The following is a 25,201-nucleotide window of genomic DNA, read 5'->3' on the forward strand; positions in this document are numbered from 1 at the left end:
CAGTCAGGGAGGCGTGGGAGCCCAGCAGCGACCAGACACTGCTGCATATCAAGCAGGCTGGCAATGCTGCTCTTTGCAGCCCCACGGTGAGCAAGGTAGAAAGGTCCTTTGATAAAGACACTACATGCCGGAGAGGGGGCGATAACAAGATGATCCAGTGGAAGGAACTCCAGCTTGCATTACATTATGATAGCTGAGCCTAAACCCCCAGGATTTCTCCAACTCTATAAAACATACATGGACACATTAGTGCGCAGTACTGGATGTGAATGCAACATCTGGAAGTAGAGACCATGATGCAGCTAAAAACCAAAACATGAATATATATTAACCAAGAACTATGATATGCACAGGACATTGCTTTATTTTATGACACTGCTGAATGTCCTGAAATAAGTAGAGTCATGGATAACACAATGCTAGATTAGAAAGCTCAGGTTTAGATAAGCCTGTTAGAGCAAAGCAACTTCATAACAAAAATGTTTTCATCTTTTTCTTTAAAAAAAAAAATGGCAGTCTCAGACACACGAAGACATCCTGCACAAAGGACAAAATGTACTTCAAGTACTGAAAAGAAAGCATCCTTTCCCCCCTCTTGTCCCTTAGCAATACTCTTGGAAATGCGTATGCATATTGCATCTAAATTATATTAAATCTACTCTGTGTGTGTGTGAGTGTGTGTGTGTGTGTGTGTGTAGGAAAAAGTGTAGTTCCAAAAGCTAATCCACTATAACCGAGACCATATAGTGTGCATGCATACGTTTTTGCCACACCGGCACACACACTGTAGACAGATGCTGTGGACTAAAGCTGCTGTGTTGATCAGGGTTGGTGGGCAGTATCAGTACAAAGTGAAAGGATGTGAACTGAGTTTGAATTAGTGCCCAGTGGAGTAGCTGAGCAGGGCAGCATGGCTGGTAAGTGAGTGTGTGATAGAAAGAGAGAGAGAGAAACTGAAAAGACAGTGAAAGACAGAGTAGAGTTACTGAAAATGAAAACTCAGATTGTGAGCAGGGACAGAAGGAGAAATAGTCAGAGGGAGCCTTACGACTGCGTCTGCAGGGTTTTTATCTCTCGCATCTCGAACGAGAAGAGAATAATAATTAGAGGCCTACCACTTTGTCATTGTGATTTTATTCCCCTCACTGGCAACGACACTCTTTTGCAGATTGTCTTTAATTAGCTGCACATCGCTTAATCAATACGGCCATGACCATGACAAAACAATGACATGTGCATCCTGTCGCTTGGGAGGGAGAGGCACAGGAAGCAGCAGGATGGAAGGATGAGTGTTGACAGGCAAGATGCGACAAGAATATGATGTAGAGTGGCATTTTTGTTGGAGGAGGGAAAAAAAGGCGCCATGCTCTGATAAAAACCTGCTCTCATGATGATTAGAGTCCACACTTGTTTGTCTACTTTTGAGTTTGTGTGTGTGTGCATGTGTGTGTGTGTAGATGAGCTGCATGATAACTATGTCTGTATCTCGTTGCATAACAAGGTGAGAAAAGCAAGCAGGTTGAAGTACTGCTGTGTATCAGGCAGCAGTGATAGTCATGTCAAACTACGAAATGGGATCTAATGCAGTATTTCTTGTTATATGGTATGAGCAGCAGAGCTGAGTGCTTTAGCCACACTAATGGTGATGTGATGAATAGGTATTCAGGAGAGGTCCCTCTCTTTACGCCTTAGTGCCTCAGGCTACCGGCCCTCTCGGCCCAGCTCTCATCTCTTACTCTTCTCAGTGAGAGTAACAGCTTGCAATGAGCTGGTGCAAGTATCTTCACAGCAGAATACATCTCACATGTCATCCACATTTTTCTACTTGGCGTGTCAGGATCAATATCTGCAGCTGCCATACTTAAAATCAGGGTTAAACTTTTCCAAACAGCCCAGAAGGAGGGTATTACGTGTGACCTGCGGGACTCCTTTCAAAGTAAAACTAACCGATTTGTGCCCATACATAGTTTGATGAATTTAGAGGTCATTTAAAATGAGGGAAAAAAATCTAAGCATAAAGGATTTGGATTTTATAACTGCTTATAAATGGAAATGATCAAGGAAATTAGAAAATGTAATTATTATTGACTGCATCTCGTTAGGGCCATCTTTATTCATAAGTTTTTCTTTTTCAAAATGACACAAACACTCAGTTGTTGTTCAGAGGTGAGTCCTTGCACGGGTGTTGTTAAAATTTAAATGAATGATTTAATCTATGAGGAGAAAAAAAATCACCAGAAGTCTTTTCCCTGTTATTAGAAACTCCTTTCTTTAAAGGGTAGATCTTATTTTGAATGCATTTTACCCGTGGCAATCAGCTAAAAGTCAACAATGGTTTGTCCAATGAGGATCGAGCAGTGGAGTAGAAGACTGCCATGTCCTAAAGACCACCAATGAAAGTAATTATGTTATCGATTAGCAAAGAAAGGTGGTGCTTGGTGCTGCATGGAATATTAGTGCAAAGAATGACCTTTCTCTTATCCTATCTGAACGCAGACATTCGCTCACGAGTTGCACTGCAGATCTTGCAGTGTCTTCATTGTGAAACGCAGGCTGCACAACATCTTGCATCAACAGAATTTCTGCAGACAAATCCACAAAGCTGCTTGTCTTTGTTTAGCACACAGACAAACTCACATAAATCCTGCAGTGTAATTCATATGTTTGAAGAAGAACTGACTAGAGACAGTAACATAGCAAATGCTACTACAGTTATTAGTTTACGGCTTTGTAACTGCTAAACATTACATCTGTTGCTGACAGATCCAGACTAATGTCCCATGTGGTATAGCAGAAGACGTTATAACTACTCTTTACCATTAGGGCCTATCCACCCTCCTCCCACTATCACCTTCCCACTCACTTAACTCACCCAATCTTCTCATCTCACACTTGACTAACTCCACACAATATCACCGCTTTATAATATTTGTACAAACTTCTCATTTTTGCACCGCATTGCAGTTTGCTGATATTTTCCTGTCTGTTTGTTTGTGTAATCACTGGATGGATCAGTGGCTCCTCATTTTGATGTGCAGCACAGACACTGCAGATTATAGTATATGGCTGAAATCGGCAGGGAGTTGGAGGAAGGCAAAGGAAGAACACAGGCTATTTCAGGGCTGTTTATTCTAAGCCTTTTTTTTTTTCAGGCTTTTTCTTCCCAACTCAAAAAAGTATAAAGTGACAAGCTAATTTGTTTATCTACAAGTTTCTGCTAACCTTTACCCTCATAATTCCATGTGGCTGCAAATGTAATATTCAGTTAGGGGCTGTTTGGGGATTTCTCTCTGCTGCACACTGGGCCTGTGTTGTAATAATGTCTCCCTAATTAAATGTTACAGCTTCTGTGAGCATTAATGACCTGAAGACAGAGGATACAAATGGAGGCTTCAATGTGAGCTCTGACAAAGAGGTTGGACACAAGACTGCAGGCTGGTTCTGTCCCTTAATTACTAATATACGGTACATAGCTGTTAGGTTCTGGTCATTGTTTGCTCCTTGTCTATGTCAAGCATGTTTTTTTCTTTTCTTTTTTTTTAGTATCTGACTGCTGCAATCTCTCAGCAAACCAAAGTACAATTGGCAAGACCTCACCACTCCTCTCTGGTCCTGTTAGTTTCACTGTTGCAGACATGGCAGAAAACCGACAAAGATGTAAATTCATCACCTCAGGGAGCTTCAAAATACATCTTACACCCTTCTCCTTGTCTTGCTGTCTTTCTCTCTGCCTCTTATTAGCATCACAGTTTCCTTTATAACCTTTTTGTCTGTTTCCAGAGTTATCTTTGGCTTACTTTCCTCTTGTGTAACCGACCACGGTGCTTAGCTAATCACTGTGATACCTTCACTTTGTGACTCGGTGACATTTGTAAACAATGACTCAGACAAAGACCAAACACAGCCACTTTGTCCACTGGCTGTCTCTTTGGTCATCTAACAAGGTACTAGATACATGCTATCTAAGAATAGCTACCAGCTCTACTGCAAACAAACATGAACAGGACATTAATGAAACAAAGCAGTTTGAAAGTAAAGTGATAAGATGGTGGAATAGCGCTTATGCTGCATGCTAAAGCAGATTTGAAAATGCTCTTAAGACTAAACAGCAAAATAGTATATAGAGATTTGTAAATGTTATGTCAATTACATGTATTTTATCAACTTAAATGTCTTAAAGTGGTTCAATATCTGAGGGTTTCTAACACTCGGAATAAGACAAGTTAAAATCTGGATGAAAAAAAATCATATTGTAAGTTCAGTAAAGGCTGTTTTGAAGAGGTAGGTAGCTATGGGAGGCCTGTCTCAATTAGGAGGATTTCTTTGAGCTTTTGTTACCTTTCTGTTGTGAAGAAGACTTCCAAATTGCTGTCAGTAATTACTCCATTTACAGTAATAGCTTTCGCTATGTTACACAGAGAATCAGTGATTAGCTGGGAGAAAAGGTCAATATGTGGCATGGGCTCTGCTGTTGGTCTGGTGTGTGGGACATTGGTAAACAGGTCACATATCCAGAAAATGACTACAGTATTACAGTATCTGTAAGTGTCAATGCATGTCTGCACGCATCTACATATGTGTAGTGGCTCTGTGTGTGTGTCTGGGGGGGAGGGGGGCAATCTAACTGGGCGTATCAAGCCTCAGGAAGGGCTGCACTGAGTCACATTCAGCTGGTGATGAGGGCACGAGAAGGAGCGGAACATAGAGCCATGCTGGGCTGCAGAATGCATTGCTGCTGATTGCCACATGTAGTCCTTGTGTATTGGTTTGATCAAGGCTTTTCTTTTTCCAAGCCCAAAGCAAAATGTGGCACGCTGCTTGTGCCTGATTGAGCTATCTAAGATTCAACCAAACACATACAGTTTATCGTATCCTTCAAATAATACTGTATAAACCCCCATAGACAGTTAGGATTGTAATCAAGGAAGCAATCAGGAGCAATCAGTTCTTCTGTGAATAAATTTGAATGCATGTTCCAGCAGTATATTCAGAAAGCTACCCGGTATATTATACAAGATTGTTTTTTTTTCATGTCATGTGTGCTGGGTAAAAGAGAAATACTGTCTGCGAGTTTGGCTTGGATTTAAATGCTTTACTCACTCTTTGCACAATAGTTCTTGAAATCTTACTGTAAGTTTGATCATTCTGTGAGCTCAGTCGAGAATATTAGAGGTTCAGGAGCCTGATGTGTGTATTCAATCTTCAGTCTTGCTTTGTCTGTGGATGGATCTTCTTGCTTTCATTGTGACTTGATTAGATGGGATTTATGGGCTGTATTGTGAAGACAGTAAATAAGCTCAGCAGTAAGGTATTGTGTTGGTGTCAATATAGCCATGCAGACACACTTACCAAATTAATTTTCTTTACTACATATTCCTACAGCACAGGTGAGAAGAACAAATTCTCACTTGTTCATGACTTTTATTTTAGCTAAGCGCTTTTAGCCTGACGCTAATGCTGTCACGTTCCTTGTTTTTTTTTTACTTTAACCCGCATGGCACGGCTTAGCCAGGACTGTCACGCAAGCACCATAAAAGGGTAATGCAGAAAGATTCACAGCTCAGTGGAGAAAAAGTGCTGTTGCTCATGGAAGTGGACACAAATGTGAAAAAGCCTTGACATACACAGACAAAACTCGGCATGCATATGTGAACACACCCACACTTAAATCGAAACGTAGGAGGAACATAACAAATGGGCTGCACTGTAGCTCTCACGGGCAGTCTGTACCTAAGGTCACCTAATTGTCATCAGATTAATTAAGCTTAAAAGTTACCCTGATGCAAGTTCAAGATTAACAGACTCCCATGCAAGGTCTGTATGCAAGCATCATATATCCTGTCATTATTCATACTCATCATCGTCTGTCATCTCTGCGGTCAGAGTGCAACAAATGCCCTACTTTATTTCTGGTGATTGTTCACTACTTGAATTATTGACCATATTCTTCAGAAACGGGCGTGCCCTCTGTACTTTATGCACGCAAGTCTTGAATTGTGTATACAGTCCTCGCATGGTCTCTGTCACTACTGTAAAATGTAAAACGCCAGATGAATTTCCTTAATCAGAGGCCTGCAGGAGCAATTAATAGATTAATCATTCCATGTTGCAAATACCAGTGTGTCTGTTGGCCTGAACCCTGGGGTACAACCTATTTACGGGATTTAAATAGTTGCCATGGTAATGAGGTCACACTTTGTTTAAGCTGATTTTGATCTTGATACATTTAGAAGGAAGTGGGCCTCCGTGTCCATCAGCTAATTAATGAATTATGACTCAGAAAAATAGCCAGTATTCTTAGAGCCAGATGACCCCGCTATCGTTCAGCGCTCAGGCGGGGGCTTTATTTCTGCGAAGCCTTGCTACTTCAGTCATAACAGTTCTGCATCATGATGATAGAGGTCTGTGTAATTAGCTGAGGTGTAATTTGGTTCTGTGTTTTAGCTGTGAATCTGTAGCTGGCTGTGTATTTATACTGGGTGACAATGTTGCTTGTGCTTGGTGCTTTCTGTTCCCTAGTATTGTAGTCTCACCCAAAGCTTGTCCCTATAGCCTCTGGGCTTTGTAGCGCTCTACTGCCACCCATGGGTGTGCACAAGTGTTTCCATTTCTGTAGTTGGAGGGCAGCTTCACCATTTGAACTGATTAAAAATGCCCTTTATATCCACACCCACAGGCAAGAGCAGAATGGCCTTTTTTTAAGATGTTTATAATAACAACACAAGGCCATGTTGGTGTGACTGTGCTGCAAAGCTTCGCAACATGCATCCCTCCACAGTAACGTATGTATTGCCAGAACAAGAGTAAAACATCATGTGCATCTTTTCTCATTGGCCAAAAAGCAAAGAGAAACAAAAGGGAGACAGCGAGGGTTCTTAGAGGCTGTATAAAATTTACAGTGAAGAAGAACAAAAGGGAGGGACAAAAAACTGCAGACAATGACACAGCAGAGTTATGCAGAAAATTATGCTGGCCAATTATTCGAGTCAAAATGATATGGAATGGAATGGCAGAGAAAATTAATCAAAAAGGATTAAATTAATACAGGTTAAATGGCTGACTTCCTCTCTGGCTAATATTTAATAAAAGCTTGTTCCGCCAACAGACTTTGTGATTAGACAGTTGATTGGGCTGGAATTCTTTGAAGTATAACAGATTGTCCTCATCACCCATTTTTGCCATCATTTATTTAGTCCATCTAGTCACAAAAGATGGCATATGACCCATAGTCTGTGAAAAGAATTTTAAAGAGCTCAGTGGAAACATGATCTATACAGCAACAGCTAAAGCACCACTTATCAGCAGCGGACTTTGATTGAGTGATGCTTCAAAAAGCAAGATAAATGGGCAAAAGTCAAACGTCGGAGAAAAGATGTGAGGCTGGATCTTAGATGAGCCTCCTTCAATATTGTTAACCAGCACAATTAGCAGCCAGAGAATCAATGTGGTTTTGTTACTGGCACTAAAAAAATCAGACTGAAGAATACATAATTGTGTACACTGCTAGAACTCAGAAAGTAGAAAATAGAGGGCTAAGAAAACTCCTCCCATGTGAAACTTGATGCCTTTTTATTCAGCCATAATCTTTCATCTAAAAAAATATGTTCCTTAGAGTGAATCATTTCTCTGTTTGAGGTTATGTATATCAAATCTACTTCAGTCGTACCGTTCTGCACACCACAGCAGCCATCACAATAACCTTACAGGACCACACTATTTTATGGCTAGTTTGACCTGTTTGGACTATTACTTCTGAGAACATTATATGACAATGTCTGGGGCTCTGTTTAATTGCTGGAGCAGTACATAACTAGTACAGAGTACTTCATGGCTGCTGACTGTAGATGGTTATATGAAAACTCTGGTCATTTTATTTAATTGAGCATAGCAATAGTTCAGGCAGGCCATTAAATCCAGCTCAGCCATAGACCTGTGTCAGCCTACACCAGCTGAAGGCTCACTTGATACCCTTCTACTCATCTAATTGGCAAATCTCAGAAAGGACATGGTCTTTAGGTTGCTTTAGCCTTCTCACAATTACTATGCATTTGCAGGCCGCTCTGCAGCCCACCCACCACCACAGCTCCAACTTTTTATGGCATATCTGACGTACCTAATGCCACATTTCTCATTCTGCTGGTTCCAGAAGAGAGCCATGCTGCCAAAATATACAGCTGATGGAACAGTTTTCTTTGAACTGACCTAAAAGATACCAATTTGGTTTATTTTGAGATCTGAAAATAGAAAGTTCAGAGCTTGAGCTTGATGCAAAAATGCATCTGTGATTTTTTAAAAAAGGACAAATTATAACTACTTTTATCTGTGTATGTCCTTTTATGTTTTGTGAAAATTTGAGTATGACATAGTGGAAAAACTGAAGCTGTATTGCCTTATTTTCATTCACAGGAGGGGATAAGAGTTTGTTTTTACTTTAGATTGGCACGATGCCAGTCTTTCTGATGATGGAAATTGTTGAGTAGGGGCTAGGAACAGCAATCTGTCAAAACATCCTTGGAAGTGTAGAGTAATGTGTGTGTTTTTACTTTCTCAGCATTTTCTGTGCTATCTTGCTATTGCATAATGCATTATTGAACTCTTATTCAGCAGCCAAACTGCACAAATTGGAGCCACAAAACAAAACAAAAAGAAAACAAACAAAAAAAACAAGCAAAAAACAAAATAAGAACAAAACAAATAAATTGATTTTGTCTTCGAATCAAAGTGAAATATATTTTACTTCTGCTAGTTGCCACATCTGCACATTGAATGTTTGATCTCTATATCTATATCTATATTAAGCATCATCCTAAATTTCCTTTTCGCTCAGGCATCTTTCTTTGTTACCAGCTTTTCTTTGAGAAACCTGAGAAGATTGGCTCATTTGATTACGGAATAAAGACTCGGAGATGTCTGTATCTATGCTTAAATCTTTGCTGCCACCCTGTGAATATGATCAATACTGCATGCTTTACAGACAGTAAGGGAATTTGTAAAATATTGCTTCCCTCAACCTCCATATGTGAACAAAACTTTCTGAAATAAAATTAAACTAATCAAAAATACTCAGCTCTAAAAAATATAATTACATTAGAGACCCGTATATGCACATTATAATCCAGAGATAAATATACAGATATAATGGTTTATGGTTTCTTAGAAAACATAAAAGAAGCAAACTGTTATATTATTAATTTAATAATGAAAGATGTATACAAGAGTATATTTTTAAAATGCCCGTGGGCTCCATTAGAATAACCTTTTTAAGAAACAGGTGAAAGCATGTATGTGTATGTGCGCGCGGTCACGTGTGAATGCGTGCGTGTGCTATCATGCACATTACATTTTACCTTTCTCACTAAAACCTCTGTTAGACATGGAAAAGTGTGACTCTGAACAGTGCTGCCACATTCACCCTCATATCTCCTTGAAGAATTTTCATAAGGTGACAGCTACCTGCCATCAAATTCCGTGTTGCTCAATAACAGCGACAGGCAGTGGCCATCACCTGCTGTATGTTGACGGTTCTTGTTTACAATTCCACTGGCTACCACAAGGGGTCAGTGTTGCCACATGTAGGGCACAAACAAGCACGACTTAGGCAATAGCAGGTGAGCTGAGGATGGCTGACTTGTTTTGGATGGGGCTCAGAAAGCTGTCTCTTCTGATTATCACTTCACTGTACACCCCACACAGAAGAGCCCATATCATTCACCCAATGTGACTGTTTGAGAAAGGGAGCCCAGCCATGGCAGACAAAATGAATAAGTCAGCAGACCAGGAAGAAGGCAAGAAAAGGGGATGACCTGGCCGTTTTGCCTGAGCAAGCCATTCTGTCATCATTTGGGGCATAAAATGACACGGCCAGTCGTCAAATAACTTTCCAGTAATTGCTGTGAGCAGAGGCTTCAAGGAGAAATTTGAGACATGGTTCAATTTTCATACCGCTCCATCTGGTCCATTGTAGAGGTGAGCGGAAAATTCAAGCAGCTATGATCTAAAAGACAAAATATTTCCACGAAATCGGTCTAGACTTCAGAACATGCTGGATGTCTGGCCTGACACAGGCTCAAACCAGACTTTCACCAGGGTAAATGACAGTGAAATGAGACAGAAACAGTTGGTAAGCTATCTGATACTGATTTACCTTCTGTTTGATCACGACAATAAAACTCTGCTACTTGAAAAGTAATCTAAGCATCATTTTTTCAGCAGGTCATCTCACAGCACCAGGATGAGTAACAAAATGCAGGTTTATCATAACTTTAAGCCAAAATTCCAAGTTGAAAAAAAAAGCAGTCCTCTTGCAAATGTTTGCAATTACACGACGTAACATCAGAGTAAATTAACACAGTGAGCGTCAAGAAGTTAGTGTCATTTGATACGTTTCTTATCACTCCGACATTGATTCTTTAAAAGTACAAGCTACAGGCTAATTTAGGATATGTCATGAAGCAGAATGAACGATGAGCTGTCAGAAGCAGCCGTGGGTTGGAGCACCTGCATCTCTCCCACATCATGTCTCCCACTTTGCCAAACCACCTGCCCATATTCACTGATGAGCCCCTAGAAACCTTTTAATCTAAACACCCACCGGTCTACATTCTCAGTCCTGTCTTTAGTACAAACACGATGATGAAACTGCAGGATGGTCTCCTGTGCCTAGCATTGCACTCAGTTGCCCTGGGCATTCACATGTCACTTAACATAGAGCACAGATCAGTCCTGTGAAATCAGTCTCAGATCTCTCTGCTTAAGAAATAAGTGCACGCGCGCACACATCAAGATGTGAGTCATAAAAGAACAGGCAAATGTCAGCGAACGAAAGGGGAAGGAAAAAGAATGGATACATGCATGCAAAACAGGGCTGGAAAGAACAGAGGAAGGGCTGATTGGGAGGGGATGAGACGGAGAGGCAGCCAATGCGCAGCTCTGCATCTTGAGGAAGAGAGGAGGGGAGAGAGAGGGAGAGAGCTAAGAGGAGAGTAAGGAAGTGAGAGAGGTGGAAAGAGAGGGAGAGAGAGAGATGAGAGCGAGAATGTGGGGGAGGGAGGGAGAGGGTGAAGCTAAGGCAGTCACTCTGAGAGGGAAGGCTCCAGTGTGGTGCTTTTGGATGTGAGCTGCTCTCCTCTAACCAGCCTCTGCTCATCCCTTTGACTGAGACAGTGGTGTGTGGGTCTAGTAATTGTGCTGTACCAGCTGTGGGGGGTGCTGCTGCTGCTCAGGCTCAGGCACAAGCTGACTGGCTGGTTCCCTGGCTAGGCTGTCTGAGGCAGTGTGGGGTTGACTGGAGCTGAGGTCTAGGGAAGGGCAGGGCAGGGCTGGCTGTTGGGCCATTTGTGCCAGGGCCCCACAGGAAGCAAACATGAGCGTTCCTATGCTAAAGATCGGGGCAGTTCTCAGCACCATGGCCATGGTGACCAACTGGATGTCTCAGACTCTGCCCTCTCTGGTGGGACTCAACGGAACCACCATCTCCAGAGGGGGCACATCAGAAAGGATTGTCAGCGTGCGTATTAATTCTTTTTGCTTATTTGCAAGTGCGTGTGCAGTGTTTTTGTTTGAGCATGCTGTTGTGAATGCGAGAAAGAAAGCGAGAATGTGACAGATTAAAGAGAGTGACACAGCAGCAGACAGAGGAAGAAAGTGAAGAAGCAGAGGAGAGGTTTCAGAGAGACGTGTGAAGACGCGAGTAAGAATAAAAGAGTCCACATTGTGTTAACAGAGAGACGATGGAGACAGATACGCATGTGAGAACAATGTTTCAGTGAAGCATGAATGATGCATATGTTTGTGGGAGAGTCATAAGTATAAGGATGCAGAATTGTTGGCTTGTGATTGTGAGTGATGGTGAGTGGCGGACAGTCCAAGTGTGGATGTTTGCAGGAGACCATATGTTTTTGCCAGGGTGACAGGAGGTAGAGAGCTGTCCTGACTGATGCTCAGGCTGATCCTATCTGTCAGTCACCTCCAGGGTGGGAAGGAGGTGATGAGGAACACCGAGAGGTTAATACAGTTTTACAGCTTTGAGTATGTCTTATTCCTCCCTTGCTATGTCTATCTTTAAGCATTTTAGATTGTTATCTCCTCAAATTAAACACTGGCCTCATCCTGAAAGGTCATAAGGGCAATTAAGGTGTTTTATAAATAAAACAGCAGTTTGTTTATTTATTTTGAATATTTTTAGTGGTTAATGCTTGCATAATGTTGTACTCTCTTTCTCATGAGGTAACACAGACAATGAGACAGACAGGGAACAAACAAAAAACAGAAAGAAAGAAATAAATGTAATATTTTCCGGATCATCTGCAGTAAGTGATCGCTTTTCCTCTATCCTGAGTGTCTTTCTGTGGCAGCTTACCCATTAAGTAAATGTTCTGGTCTGTTCAAAAAGACAGAATGAAATTGAAAGTCCCAAGAGGTCTGTGACCATCTGGATGTGTGGTTTCGCATGCATGTTTGTGCATGACAGTGTTTGCGTGTTCAGACATGTACACACGGAATGTTTAGACATTCTTGTCTCAGGGGTGAAGGTCCATCTGTGGTAAGAAGAGTTTTAGGATGTAGGGTGGCTTGTTAGAACATAAATCTACCACTTTATGTCTCCCTAATGTAGCAGTGGTGTGCCAGTGGAAATGTTTCCCCTTTAAAGAACACAGTAATATCTTTTTTTGAAAATGTCAAGCACCTGGCAAATTGCTTCAAACTGTTAATCTTTCAAACAACTTGCGCATATGTCGGGTAATTTAGAGCAGAACTCAAGGTAAGAAATGTTTGGATTATAAGTCTTTTATATTATTCTATTATTCCAGTTTTCCTCAGAGGTTATGGCTTAGTTAATCGCTGATTTCTTTTCTATACCAACTCATTCTGCTCAGGATCAGATGGGATAAAAATAAGCATCGCCATGTTTATTTTCAATAAACTCTTTTCAAACAAGATTTGAGATCAGAAGCTTAATCATTTGCATTTCAAAAGACTGGATACAATAAAATATAATAAATAGTCATGAGTGGATATTTTCTTTGAGGCAGCCCTAATTCACTGCCAAAGGATGAAAAATGTTGCTACTGAAGTTCATTTCATCAAAGTTTTAACAAAACTGATGAGCCCGTTTGATGGTGCCACAAATTATTACTGTGTAACAGTCTGTTGTGATGGGAAATGTCTTCTCTTTGAGACAGGGATAATCTCCGCTCATAAACAATGGCAGCAAATAAAACTTTAATGTAAAACTTTGCCTCAAAGTCCCGTCACTATTAATGAGACTTTTGCCTGTGATGATCTTAGAAGCAGTCATGACTCACAAATTGTTTAGAGCTTGAATCAAAGACAATCTAGCTGTGGTCTTGTGACACTCTGGTGCTAACATGCCAGTAGCTGTTGCATGCCTGCTTTCCACCCTGGCACCCATGCATGCTGCATTGCATATTCTCTAAGCTCAGAGCTATTTTCCAAGTCTGCTTCACTTGCTTTCTGTGCCTGTCTTCTAACCAGCTGATCCAAGAACACAGCTGACTGAATTTATGTGGGCCTTTCTGTGATGGCACTGAGCACAACACTGCCTGGGTGCTTGTACACATCTGTGTAGTGCAAAACCATGTTCCTTAATGAGCAGACGAGACCCTGGTAACACTTACACAGAAGAAGCGTGGCTATAAAGAATTGCTAAGACAAGTTAAAGCTATAAACCTGCCAGACAGAGTGTACACACTAAATCATCTTTTTTATTATGATACCAAAATGATTTATTAACCTATAAAGAGTGTTATACGTTTAAAAAGAAATGTTCTTAAAGTGCTGTGTGGACACACAGCAGATACCAGGGGTATATCTGATAAATTCCTGCACTTTTTTCCAGTTATTTATCAAGTTCTGGTCAATGAGACATAAAGGCATGGATTAAAAATGAGTTTTAATTTCTTAGTATAGCATATATATCTTCTCTGTCTGAAAGCAAGGCAAACAAGTGACAAGTGCTACTCAAGTAAAAGAAGTAGCACGATGTTCAAAGCTGAAAACAGTGTCAAGGAGAGCAGTTATTATCTCGGGCAGAGGTTTAGGAGAAATAATGAGACTTCCAAATTTGCCTTCCAAAAAGAGTAATTACCATAAACAACTACTGCAATTCAAACATTACCTGCTATTAATTGTGAGACACAAGATACACCAAGTCTCTAATGCAGTTTGGTGTTCTTCAGCTTAGTATGTTCAACCTGCAAAAACTGTCGTTGAAAGAAAACTGAGCTGTCTGTCGTTAGTTATAGAAGTAAAAGGACACATTCACAGTGCGAAACACATAATAAAAAAAGACTTGTCCATGAATTGAACCCTGCTGTGCTCTAAGTTAAAGCTGAAAATCTGTTGAGATGAAAAATGCTTGCTTTTCTACATAATAATACTAATCACTGAATCTCTCAACACTTTCAGTGAACACAGCATAAGTCAAGGATAACTGTCTCATTATAGATAAAAATAAATAAATAAACGCAGGTATGTGTGCACAAGACTGGCATAGATAGGTTCCTCTCAATAAAACTGCAGCAGGGTGCCTGGATGTGTATGCATGTGGTGACGCTCCCTTTGATATCTAAATTAAGAAAGCTGTGAGGAAGAAGTCTGAATAAAATATTCTCGCCATCAGAGGAGAGAATGGAATAACAAACGTCAGTGTACAAAGAGGCAGGACACAGAAACTGATTGGGGTCACGCAGCCTCTGTCAGGATGTGAGACCGTAAACTTTATCACTTCCACTGCGGAATCCAATAAAGTGTATTGTAAAAATTGATTCTCAGCTATGGATTAAAAATTAAATACGACTGCAGGCTTTTATTTGCACACTTTATTTTTTACATTCATTGTGCTGCTTTCGATGATGTGTAATCTAACGTCAGGTTAATGGGATGCAGTGGGAACAGCGACAAGCTCACCCAATCTATAAAAGATCATTTTCAATTGTTTTAAACTTTAATTCATTATGTGATTGTCTAGCATAAAGCATTGATCCCAGAAAAGGGAATCAGGGTTTTGACATGGTTCATTTGTCATTATAAGAGCATAATTCCACCCTGCAGGTCTCACGCCTGTTGCTATTCCTCCATTTTTCAAAAGCAATTCTGTAATCCATATTTCTACCAATGAAACACTAACTGTGTTATAACAGTTTACACAGTGTTTTCTCACATAAGCCACCCTGGCACTCTCTTGCCTGTGTTTAGCACCAGACATGATAGAGCTATCTTGCATCGCTGTAACAGAAGAGCAGAATCAAAATGCTTTTCACTACGGCACCTGGCACGGCGCTGGCTCGAAAAAGTGTAGAGTTGCAGTTGCGCACTCATGCCGAGTGCCAGTGAGTGTCATTTTCTTCAACCTCTCCAAGAACTCCCCCCCCCCCTCCCCTCTTCAAAAAACACTTGATGCATATGCCCACCCGCACTGTCACTCCAGTGTGAGGTGGATTGGAACAAGTTGGGTGCAGATGGAAAGCGAGCAGGACGCCACTGAGAAAGGTGGCAGTCATGAGGGTGATGGAGAAAGACGGAGAGAAAGGCAGTAGGGAGCCAAAATGAGGCAGTAGGGACAGGGCCATGATGACTTTATGATTCATATTATTGACTGGCAACCATGCTGAGCTGATTGTGTTAATCACTTTTCTTGGGAGGAGAGGAGGCCAGGGACTTCACTTGGTGTCTTTATTATTTTAAAGCCCAGCAGCTGGCTTTGGCATTAGGGATTTACTGATTGTTCATTTGAAGAGTGAACGTGTGCATTTGCATGTTTATCTATATACACGCAATTATAGCAATAACTGGCAAATCTGAAAAATGAGAACCGATTGTTTGGGTATAATAGAGATAAAATCGAACACTGTGCAACAGAGACAGATGTCTAGTTTTTTGGAGACAAGTACTGATGGATGTTAATGCCTGGCATAAAGCATCATTCTGCTGACAGAGAGGAAAGGAAAGTAAAGGATTTTTTATGAAAGCTGGCACTGCTGGATGACAATGAAGGAAAGAAAAAGATTATTTAGGTAGAACTTCATATTTTATTTCCTGAATAAGAATTCCTCTTCTCGATGACGTCTAGATTTTATCTTCTTCTATGTCTTCTGTCTTTCTCCGTGTACAGCTCGACCTCTCCTCCTCTTCTTAACCTGTCCATCCTCGGTAGTGTTGCAATTTCTCAGCCGTGTTGACAGTTCACAGTGTAGTGGTCAGCTCTCTTCCACATCTCACAACTTGTGCCTGCCTCTGCCTGTTTGCCCCTTCTGCCTGCTGCTTATGAAAGTTATAATAGACTTCCCGTCATGCTCATAAAGTAGGGAGCTGTAGATTTATGATCTCATTTAACTCTGGCTTTACAGCAGCAGGCTCCAGGGTTGGTTTAATGAAACGCCAGAGGAAGTCCATCCTGCAAATCAGCAGTGATACCACCAGCTCAAATGTCTAATTGGATAATACCTCTAAACTTTGCTAATCATCAACAAAACCAAGCAGTCTTAGTTTCTTTGTGCTACAGAGAATCACTCAGATAATGGTTTAACTTAGTAAGTTTTTTTGGTGGAATCAGCTCTGATTTCTCTGCAGCAGGAAACAGTGGAGAAGCATCTAATCTTCACCTATCTCAGCACAGATTCCCCTAAAGTTGTCAATCAGCATTGTAACTGGATACCGTTTAAACCAAGCTAGAGGTAATTAGAGCCACTTCTCTCTTCTCCGTCAGCCTTTCTGAAAGCACAACTTCTCCTTTTCTGCTTATGAAAGTAAGCAGTTCCTCCTTTAATCAGTTTTCCCTTGGGAGGATGGGAGTTTGTGGTTTGAAGATATGTTTGCAGCTGATGGTGATGGGACGTCATGCATCCAGGCTGTCTGATATGAGGTCATGGAAATGGAGGAGACTCTGAGTTGGCACAAAGTGGGAAATCCAGAAATATTAACGAGTAATTTTCATTTTAGTGAGCAAACCCAATTGATTTTTAATTTCGCCAACCCTTTGTGGTTTCCTGTTGTTTTCATTGCTGCTGTCTTCGCCATTAATGGGCTTTTACATGGCAGCCATGTTACAGTTTCAAACCTGTCCATTACACATTTTATTTCATCCCATACATCTAATGGATAAATTTCTGGTACAGGGAGCTAAACGCCTCCCCTCTGCTAAAACCACCATCTGTGTCTGGGAGAAAAGGATCATCCTTTAAACCTTAGGTACTCCAGCTAGCCGCACTGATAGCACGGTGACAGCTCGGGTTATGTTATCGTCACTACTCAAGTGTAGCAAACTAATACACGAGCTGCATACAGTATGCAAACATTACTCACACTCGATTTCACTCTGCATATCTTGAACATAATTACGGATAAAGGAAGATATTGAGAAATTAGCCTTTTCATTACTAATGAGATGTTTGCTAGGCTACATAGTTTTGACTGTCTTAAATGAACCAATGTCAATGAGCCATTCTGTAGAGATGCCTCATATTAATATCATATTAATACCTTCCAAAACACATTTAAGTTTATGACACTATGTTCAATGTGAGAGATCACTAGCTCTGATATATAGATCCATCTGGGCACAAAGCATATAGGTACAACGCACATTTGCATTTAAGAATTACCTTTTCTCTCCTGCTCCCTAAACTGCCACTGTGATGAGAACGGTGAAGTTAGTGCTGAACGGATAGGTGGGTGGTGATGAAACTGGAAGTGATTCAAATAAGCTCTTAATTTCAGCTCAGCATTTATGAAACTTTAATGAACAGAAGAGAAGATTGGTTGCTGTGAAAGCTCTCTGGCTTGGAAAAGCACAGGAAGAGCACAGCGTGATATTAAACATGTTGGAAAATGAAGAAAGCATGATAATAGGCTGACATGGCTCTGATATTAAAAGAAGCTACTTTCAGCTGCTCCCTTACTCGCAAGGGGTCGCCACAGCAAGTAGCTCCACAGCAAGTAGCTCCACATGTTTTATTTGGCAAAGTTTTTACAGTAGATGCCCTTTCTGACGAAACCCAACGTGCCTCTGGTTTTATTTTGCTGAATTTCTACTGCCCGCTACGTAAGATTTCATTTGGGAAAGAAAAAAAAAGTTGGTGCGACACCGACCGTGGCTCCCTTTGAAGCTGATAGCAATATGAAAAATTAATGCACACTTCTGCATCCACTGGTAAAAATCTAGCTAAGCCCAAAGTGAATATCTCGTGCATAAGCGGACAAGCCCTAGGTGTGTGGATATGCAGTTATTTTACCGAAGACTGCAGTCACCTTGAGAATTAGCGGCTTAAGTAGATTTTGCAGTTTGTATCTAGAAAACCTCCACCTGTTAACACTGCAGGGTACCAGTTTTAATGTAAGTGCTTGTAACCAGCTGTGACTTCACATTCTAGTATTTTACACACATTCACAGTATTATATCAGCCATTACATAGACTCTATAGTTCTGAAGTAAACATGCATTACATTTGCAGGAATTTCCAAACATAGCATCTTGAGGGTGTGGATCAGATGTGTAGTTGCATTTCAGTGTCATCCCACAATGTATGTATTATTCCACAAGAATTTATGTAAGTACTGTATGTTGAAGCATACTCATACTGATATACATAGACATTATGAGCAGGGAAGTAGATGCTGAAAAAGATGCACCCCCACCAAACACACCCACACCCACACACATACATACAAACTCCCTCATGCCAAGGCAATGGCAGAATGAAACAGACCATCAGACAAAGCTGAAAGGTTCTGCTGTGGCGACTGGCTCTTTTGTCTTAACTCTGGCTTTGGCTATTGTGCCTCTGTATCACCATATTATAGACTTTTGATGGTCGATTGCCTCGGAGAAGAAAGACTAATGATAAGAAAGGCACTGAGTGACAGAAAAAAAGTGCAAGTCACTGCAGGGACTGGAAAATATGCAGCAAAACTGATAATACTGTAAAGATATTTTAACCAGCGTGCCAATACGTTCCACGGTGAGTCTTTCACATGGAAAGTAGAAATTCAGTCATCCTGAAATATAGCTAATATATCTCTTTAATACTATATGAACAGAATATTTCTCCTTACTTAGCTTAATTAAATTTAGATGCAGTCATATAAATAATTCATGAGTCTATTTAATATGCATTGAATATAATGAAAAAGAGAAAATGTGATAAGAATTACGCGTAGAACTTTATTGTTGCTATTGGCACAGGATATTTAAGTCTCTCACATAGCTATAGTGTGTTTGCCATCCCTCGATTTAAAGTAAGTCAGATTGAAGATACGCTCTTTCTGCAACTGCAAGGGAAGAAGAAGGCAGTGAAAGAGGGAGCAGAAAGAGTGGAGAGGGGGTGGAGTGCCAAGGGATTGGCAGGAATGACAAGATGTGACAGTGAGCACATTGGCTCGCAGGGTGGTTGCTACTTTACACTCCAATCACACAGTCCCCCTGTCCCCCAAGACATTTTAATCTGATCCCCCGACCCAAGGAGACGAGATCACAGCATAACACTGCTCAGAGGAAAGCAGGAGAGAGGCACAGAGCTGAGACATAACATTTTATTTCTAGACTTTTCCGACCTCTTATATGGATGGGTCTTAATTGCATCTCCAAAAAGGCACTTTCTTGTCTTATTACAGCTTGCGTCATATGCTGGCTATGCTAGATGCAATGTAAATGAGCAAATCAGAATAGAAAAACCTTTGCGTAAATTGTGTAATGCATACATGTGTGATTGCAAGCACACAGCGCTGCTTTTGATTGGATTAGACAGAGAGAGAGACATCCATCCTTTTAGCCTCTCCCCTCCTTCACTGGTAAGGGGCTGCATTATCGATCGTGAACAGCTCCATTTCCTTTCTGTGTCCAAACTTATTAGATGCTCTGCTTTTGTACAGCCTGTTCTAAGCCCTTTTCCTTCCTCTTTTCTTTGAAATCCCCATTTTCCACCAATTTATCTTTGTCTTTCTTCATCCTCCACAAAATTCTTGCTCTGTCTTTGTTATGTCACTGTGTTCTCCATCCCTTTGTGTATTTTCCACCAGTCTGTCTTGTCTTATCTTAATCGACACCCATTTCAGCTTTCACCCTCTCCATTATCTTCTAGATGACTCTTCTATCCTCTATCTCTCCCTGCTGGTGTCTTTTACTACTGTGACTACCAGCTCTGTCAGTCTCTTCATCTCCAGTTAAAACTGAAATTAAACTGCAAATGGTTTTGAATAGTTGGGGTGAGCAATTGTCATTAATTTTCTTAGGAGAGGATTTATTTCTGAAAGAGTCACAAAGAAAAAAGTAATGCAATAGAGAAATTATGACTTTGCAGCTAATTTATGGTGACAGAATAGGCTCAACCAATCATGATATGGGATGTATAAAAGAGTCTTTTTTTTTTCTTCAAAAGGCTTTATGTAACACTTTTAAGTATTAGATAAATTTATTGGCTTAGACACATTTTATAAGGGTGGAACACTTTTCAGATTACCGTTGATGCGTGCTGGCAGAATAAAATATCTTGTCTGCCCTCATGCATTTTGAAAAGCCAATTTGGTAGTAGCACAGATAAACAACTGCAGACAGAAACAACCATATTTAATTTTTTATTTTATGCCTCTAAGATATATGTGTCTCTGTATTTCTGCAGGCTCTATACCCAAGACCAGAGGAGGGCTGGGAGATCTACAGTTCAGCGCAGGACGCAGATGGGAAGTGTATCTGTACCGTCGTTGCACCAGCCCAGAACATGTGTAACCGCGACCCACGCAGCAGGCAGCTTCGCCAGCTCATGGAGAAGGTGACAGCTGTCAATAACACACCCACACTGGGACACGAGTATTACCCACACAGGCATGCAAGCACAAACTGCCACACTGGGCTCGTGTCTGACGCCGTCTGTCACATAAAGGCTGCTGAAGTGAACGGTTTTCCTTTACGCCGCAGTTGATCAGTTGTGCATATGAACACGACGCCAGTCAGAAGACTGTTGTTGAGCAGCTGAGTACCTGAAAATTAATGAATTATGAATTGCTAATGAAAAATATCCAAAAATCAACCCATGTAATTGAATTCACTGAACCTTAGCCTTACAATGTTTCTATTATAAATATAAATTTATGAGATGAAAATTAATAAAATTAACTGTTAACAAGTCAGTGAAGATTGCAAATACTTTAGGTGGAGACTTGTAAATTAAATACTGTGTCACCAAATCTGGGTTGATTAGAACATTTCATTAGAGCTCTTGTGCTTACTTGTGATATTGATAGCATTTAATGATGTAGTGTGTATTATGAATGCTGTTTTCAACAGGCAGAGAGTAAATCTAGGCAGTATTTAGATGCAGTAAAGCATTACTGACTGACACGTAGAGCATGCTAATACCTAGTGCACAAACACGCAACTAAGGTCAGGCAACAGGTAGGTTCATAAATGATCCGCAGAGGCTTGTTAAATATCCAGATCTACAGGCAGCACACCTGTCTCTTTTTATGTATTTAATTCATTTAATTTGTATTCATGTCTGTTTAAACAGTAGAAACCAGAGAAATGATGTTAAACACCTTTCAAGTACTTGATGGGCTATGGCAGAGTATCTTCGGTCTGCTCTCCAGTTCATTCATAGTACAGTTGATTTTTTTTTCTTGGACAATCAAAACCAGTGAGTAGGTGAAAGAGAGGCTGGCTTCACCGAGTAACTGAAAGCCTAGGAGCAAAGAAGCAGAATGGAGGAGAGGAAAGACAGGAGGGGTTGACATTGATGTGGTCTTGTGTGGAGAGGTGGTGGTAAATTGAGATGCTGAATAAGCTCTGAGGCCCTGATGGATCAATGAGACACCTGAATTCACATATTGCATTCATTCTCATTGAAGTTTCCCTTTTTCCCCTGGCAGTCTCTGTCTGCTCCTGTTTAAAGCACATGTTCACACTAACAAAATCCACACTCATCCACACTTAAAACGAAGCATATTCCGACAGAAAAGGAAGAGCCTTGAACATAAAGAGACAAACTCAGTAAAACTGGTGAGAGAAGTTCACCTACACATTTGTGCGATGCAAAGTATATATTCCTTCATAGTCTCCATATTTGCTCTTACAGTGTGTGTGTGTGTGTGTGTGTGTGTGTGTGTGTGTGTGTGTGTAAAGAATAGATTTTTATAGATATTAAAAGACTGCAAGTTCAGTTTTATAATAATGCACTATAAAAATGCACTGGTCTGTTTACATGTTGATGTTTTTTTTCCCTCATTTTTGGTAAATATAATTCTTTGGGAACTGACAGGGATTCAGTTCATTCTCATTCTGAACCTTTGGGAAAAAAATAACCTAGTAAAATGTATATGAAAAGTGCATATTATAAAATACTGCTTGTATTTGGAAAACTTTAGATTAATTCTGAATGCAAAGCAAGTGCATAATAGTATTTCCTCATCCCCCTCTTTTGTCTGAGTCTCGATTTTGGTGACACCCATTTAACGAATGTGAAGTCATTTTCGACATATAATTTTTGGTGTTGTACTTTGCATACAGTTCTTGAGCACTTATCTCACAGCCAGTTGCACCGGTGTTGTTAATCCAGGTTGGAGGATGACACATTTTATTAAAATGCTTGTAGTTTCTTATAGATTTTTTTTCTTCAGTGGCATGCCATTGTACAAATTATAATTAGCATTTCCGACATAGATCCCAGTGTGGTTTCTTTCAGTGGTTTCCCTTTTGACCTTTTATTTTTTGATCGTTTCCAAATATGTCCTGGAGTTCAGTATAAGCAAGGTGTCAGCTTTTTCCCCCGCTGGCCTCCTGCCCTGCATACAAGTACAAACACCCCCTTGTTGCTCACTGGCTGGAGTAGTGTTGCATGGATTGATCAAGTCAGTTTGTTTATTGCCCGTCTCCAGATTTAAATTCCACTGAAATTTTATATTTTTATTTTTCACTGTTGTAACAAAGCAGCCTGCATTGATTAACAGTAAGCGATTAATTCAATTAAAATAAATATTAAAGTACTTTGCCATTTTTTCCCCTTAGTGATTCAAATGAGTCATACAATCATATATAAATGCAGTCTTCTGAAAAACTAAGTACATTGCTTCTATAGAAATTAAGAGGGTAAGTAGCAGACAAGTCCTTCTAATCAAATGCACTTGATTAATTGACCATCTAATGTGGCCACCTCTATAACGGCAGAGGTAGTTTCCTGGTCAGGTGTGTGTGTTAACACAATGCCATGGAGAAAAGACAAAGGAATGATCTCAAAGAAGCAAATATTGGTGAGAATGGCTCTAAGGCTCTTTCTAAACTATTTAAAGTCCATTATTCTACAATGAGAAAGATTATGTATGAGTGGAAAAGATAGTTGCCAATCTTCCCTCGAGTGGATGTCACAACAAATTCACCCAATGTGATGTTCAGTGAAATGGCACAAAAAACCCGAGAGCTACATTTCAGACTCTACAGGCATCAGTTAGCATGTTAAATATTAACGTTCATGTAAGGCCACCTGTCTGACAGCTAAACCTTGGCCAAAATGTGTCCATGCAACAAGACACACCCAGCAGCAAATCTACAACAGAACAACTAAAAACTGAAAGAATCAGCGTTTTGCAGTGGTCAAGTCAAAGTCCAGACATCGACCTGATTGAAATGCTGTGGTGGGTGAAATGCTCAAATGGAATTATGCAACATTGTAAAAAGAAAAAAAGAACAAACTAAATGTCTTCCATAATGATGTGAGAGACTGATCACAATCACATTTTATAACAGTTTTTAACTAAGATAAGCCATAATAACTGTCTTTGTGACACCTTTAATGTTATTTGTTGATAGGCTGTTATACACCTGTAAATTTTAACTGAACTATTTGCATTGGTTAATTGCATTACATGTGATCCCTTGAAACTAAATCCAATTTATTATATAAAATAAGAATTTAGAAACTACAATAATAGTCAACACTTCTCACACAGTATCAACTGAGCTTTTACAAGCTCTGGAAATATTGCTATTATGGTATATTGCATACTGTGTGGATGTTCATGCTACTGTGTCTGTAGCACACTACATGTAAGACACTAGTTATTAGAACCAAACACTCCCATCTACTACTGTCCACAGCCCAGCTTAATGAGGACACCTGGAGTCAATGTTGTTTCAGCTGCACACAAGACGTTAGTTTAAAGACTACGTGTTATTCTCTGTGTATAAGCACATTATAGTTTCATGCCCACCAAGCATCCTCTTTTGAACTCAGAGCATGCAGGTGAAATTTTGATTGGACTAGATCCACAAAATCTCTCTCTGACAAAGAAAGCCAAGGATACAATAACAATGTCAAAACTGCCCCTCTGTTCAAAGAATTTAAAGTAGCCTTGTGCAAAATCTCTATTCAGCTTTCTGTAAAGCCAGACAAAATGCCATTTAATGCAGAGCTGACCTGAAGAATACTGTGCAAGAGTGCTCACAACAGACTTTTAAACACCTCATGGACTCTTTTAACCTCTCTATGTAACTGTGTTGAGGTAAAAAAAAAAAAGAAAAAAAAAAAAAGAAGTGATATGAGGCCAAAGTCAGCCATACACATAAAGACAGTTTTTAGGATTTGTTACAAAGTGAGTCATCGCGCTGGACAAGAAGCAGAAACACCTGTGACTGATTCATCTGAGCTGGTGAGGGTAGAGAGAATCTTATGTGACCAAAGGTAAGCATGAAATGCCACAACTCAGAGGACTGAGTGGTCCCAGCTGTCACCTGCCCTGGAGGGTGGTGACGCTGCATCCTGCTGGAACATTTTACCCTTCCACATTCTTCCATCTAATGCACATGTAGTGCTGTAAAGCAACTTTTAATTAGTGAAGGGATATATTTTCTGACCAAATATAACCAGAACGGTTCATGAAGCACATGAGGAATGAACTGGTTGTAGAAAACAAGGGACACAAAGTAATTGAGTGGGTTGTCAGAGAGTAGGCAAGCAAAGCATTTGGTGCAAAGCAGACTTTGTGCCAAACGCTGACCTTTGAGAGCTTGGTCTGTTTTTTGTTTATGTTAGGAGTGATGCTTGGAGTTTTGATTGCGCATGTCATTGTGGGTGGGCGTCTGTTGCTGTGGGGAGTTGTACATATGTACCCATACGCCTCCAGTATACACGACAGCCCAGTAATATTTATCAATGTTCAAGTGATTTCTGGCCAGTTCAGTGCATCGTGCAGGAGATGA

At 40.4% G+C, this 25,201-nt stretch overlaps 1 protein-coding gene across 2 annotated transcripts in view; it reads left to right on the top strand.

Moving 5' to 3' along the window:
• The window catches only part of olfm2a (olfactomedin 2a), a 41,220-nt gene that overhangs the window by 7,838 nt on the left and 8,181 nt on the right, over positions 1 to 25,201 (top strand). Inside the window, exons 1-2 of one of the 2 annotated variants that reach the window (XM_087839885.1) lie at positions 11,053 to 11,506; positions 20,634 to 20,783. In XM_087839885.1, coding sequence (XP_087696011.1) covers positions 11,363 to 11,506; positions 20,634 to 20,783 — 294 coding nt within the window. In that variant the 5' untranslated portion in view covers positions 11,053 to 11,362. Of the gene's footprint in view, positions 1 to 11,052; positions 11,507 to 20,633; positions 20,784 to 25,201 lie in introns of those variants that run through there. The other variant, XM_087839886.1, reaches the window with a different exon arrangement.

Source organism: Neolamprologus brichardi, chromosome 4 (assembly GCF_056152115.1).
Source record: "Neolamprologus brichardi isolate AB-2024 chromosome 4, ASM5615211v1, whole genome shotgun sequence".
Lineage (NCBI taxonomy): Eukaryota > Metazoa > Chordata > Actinopteri > Cichliformes > Cichlidae > Neolamprologus > Neolamprologus brichardi.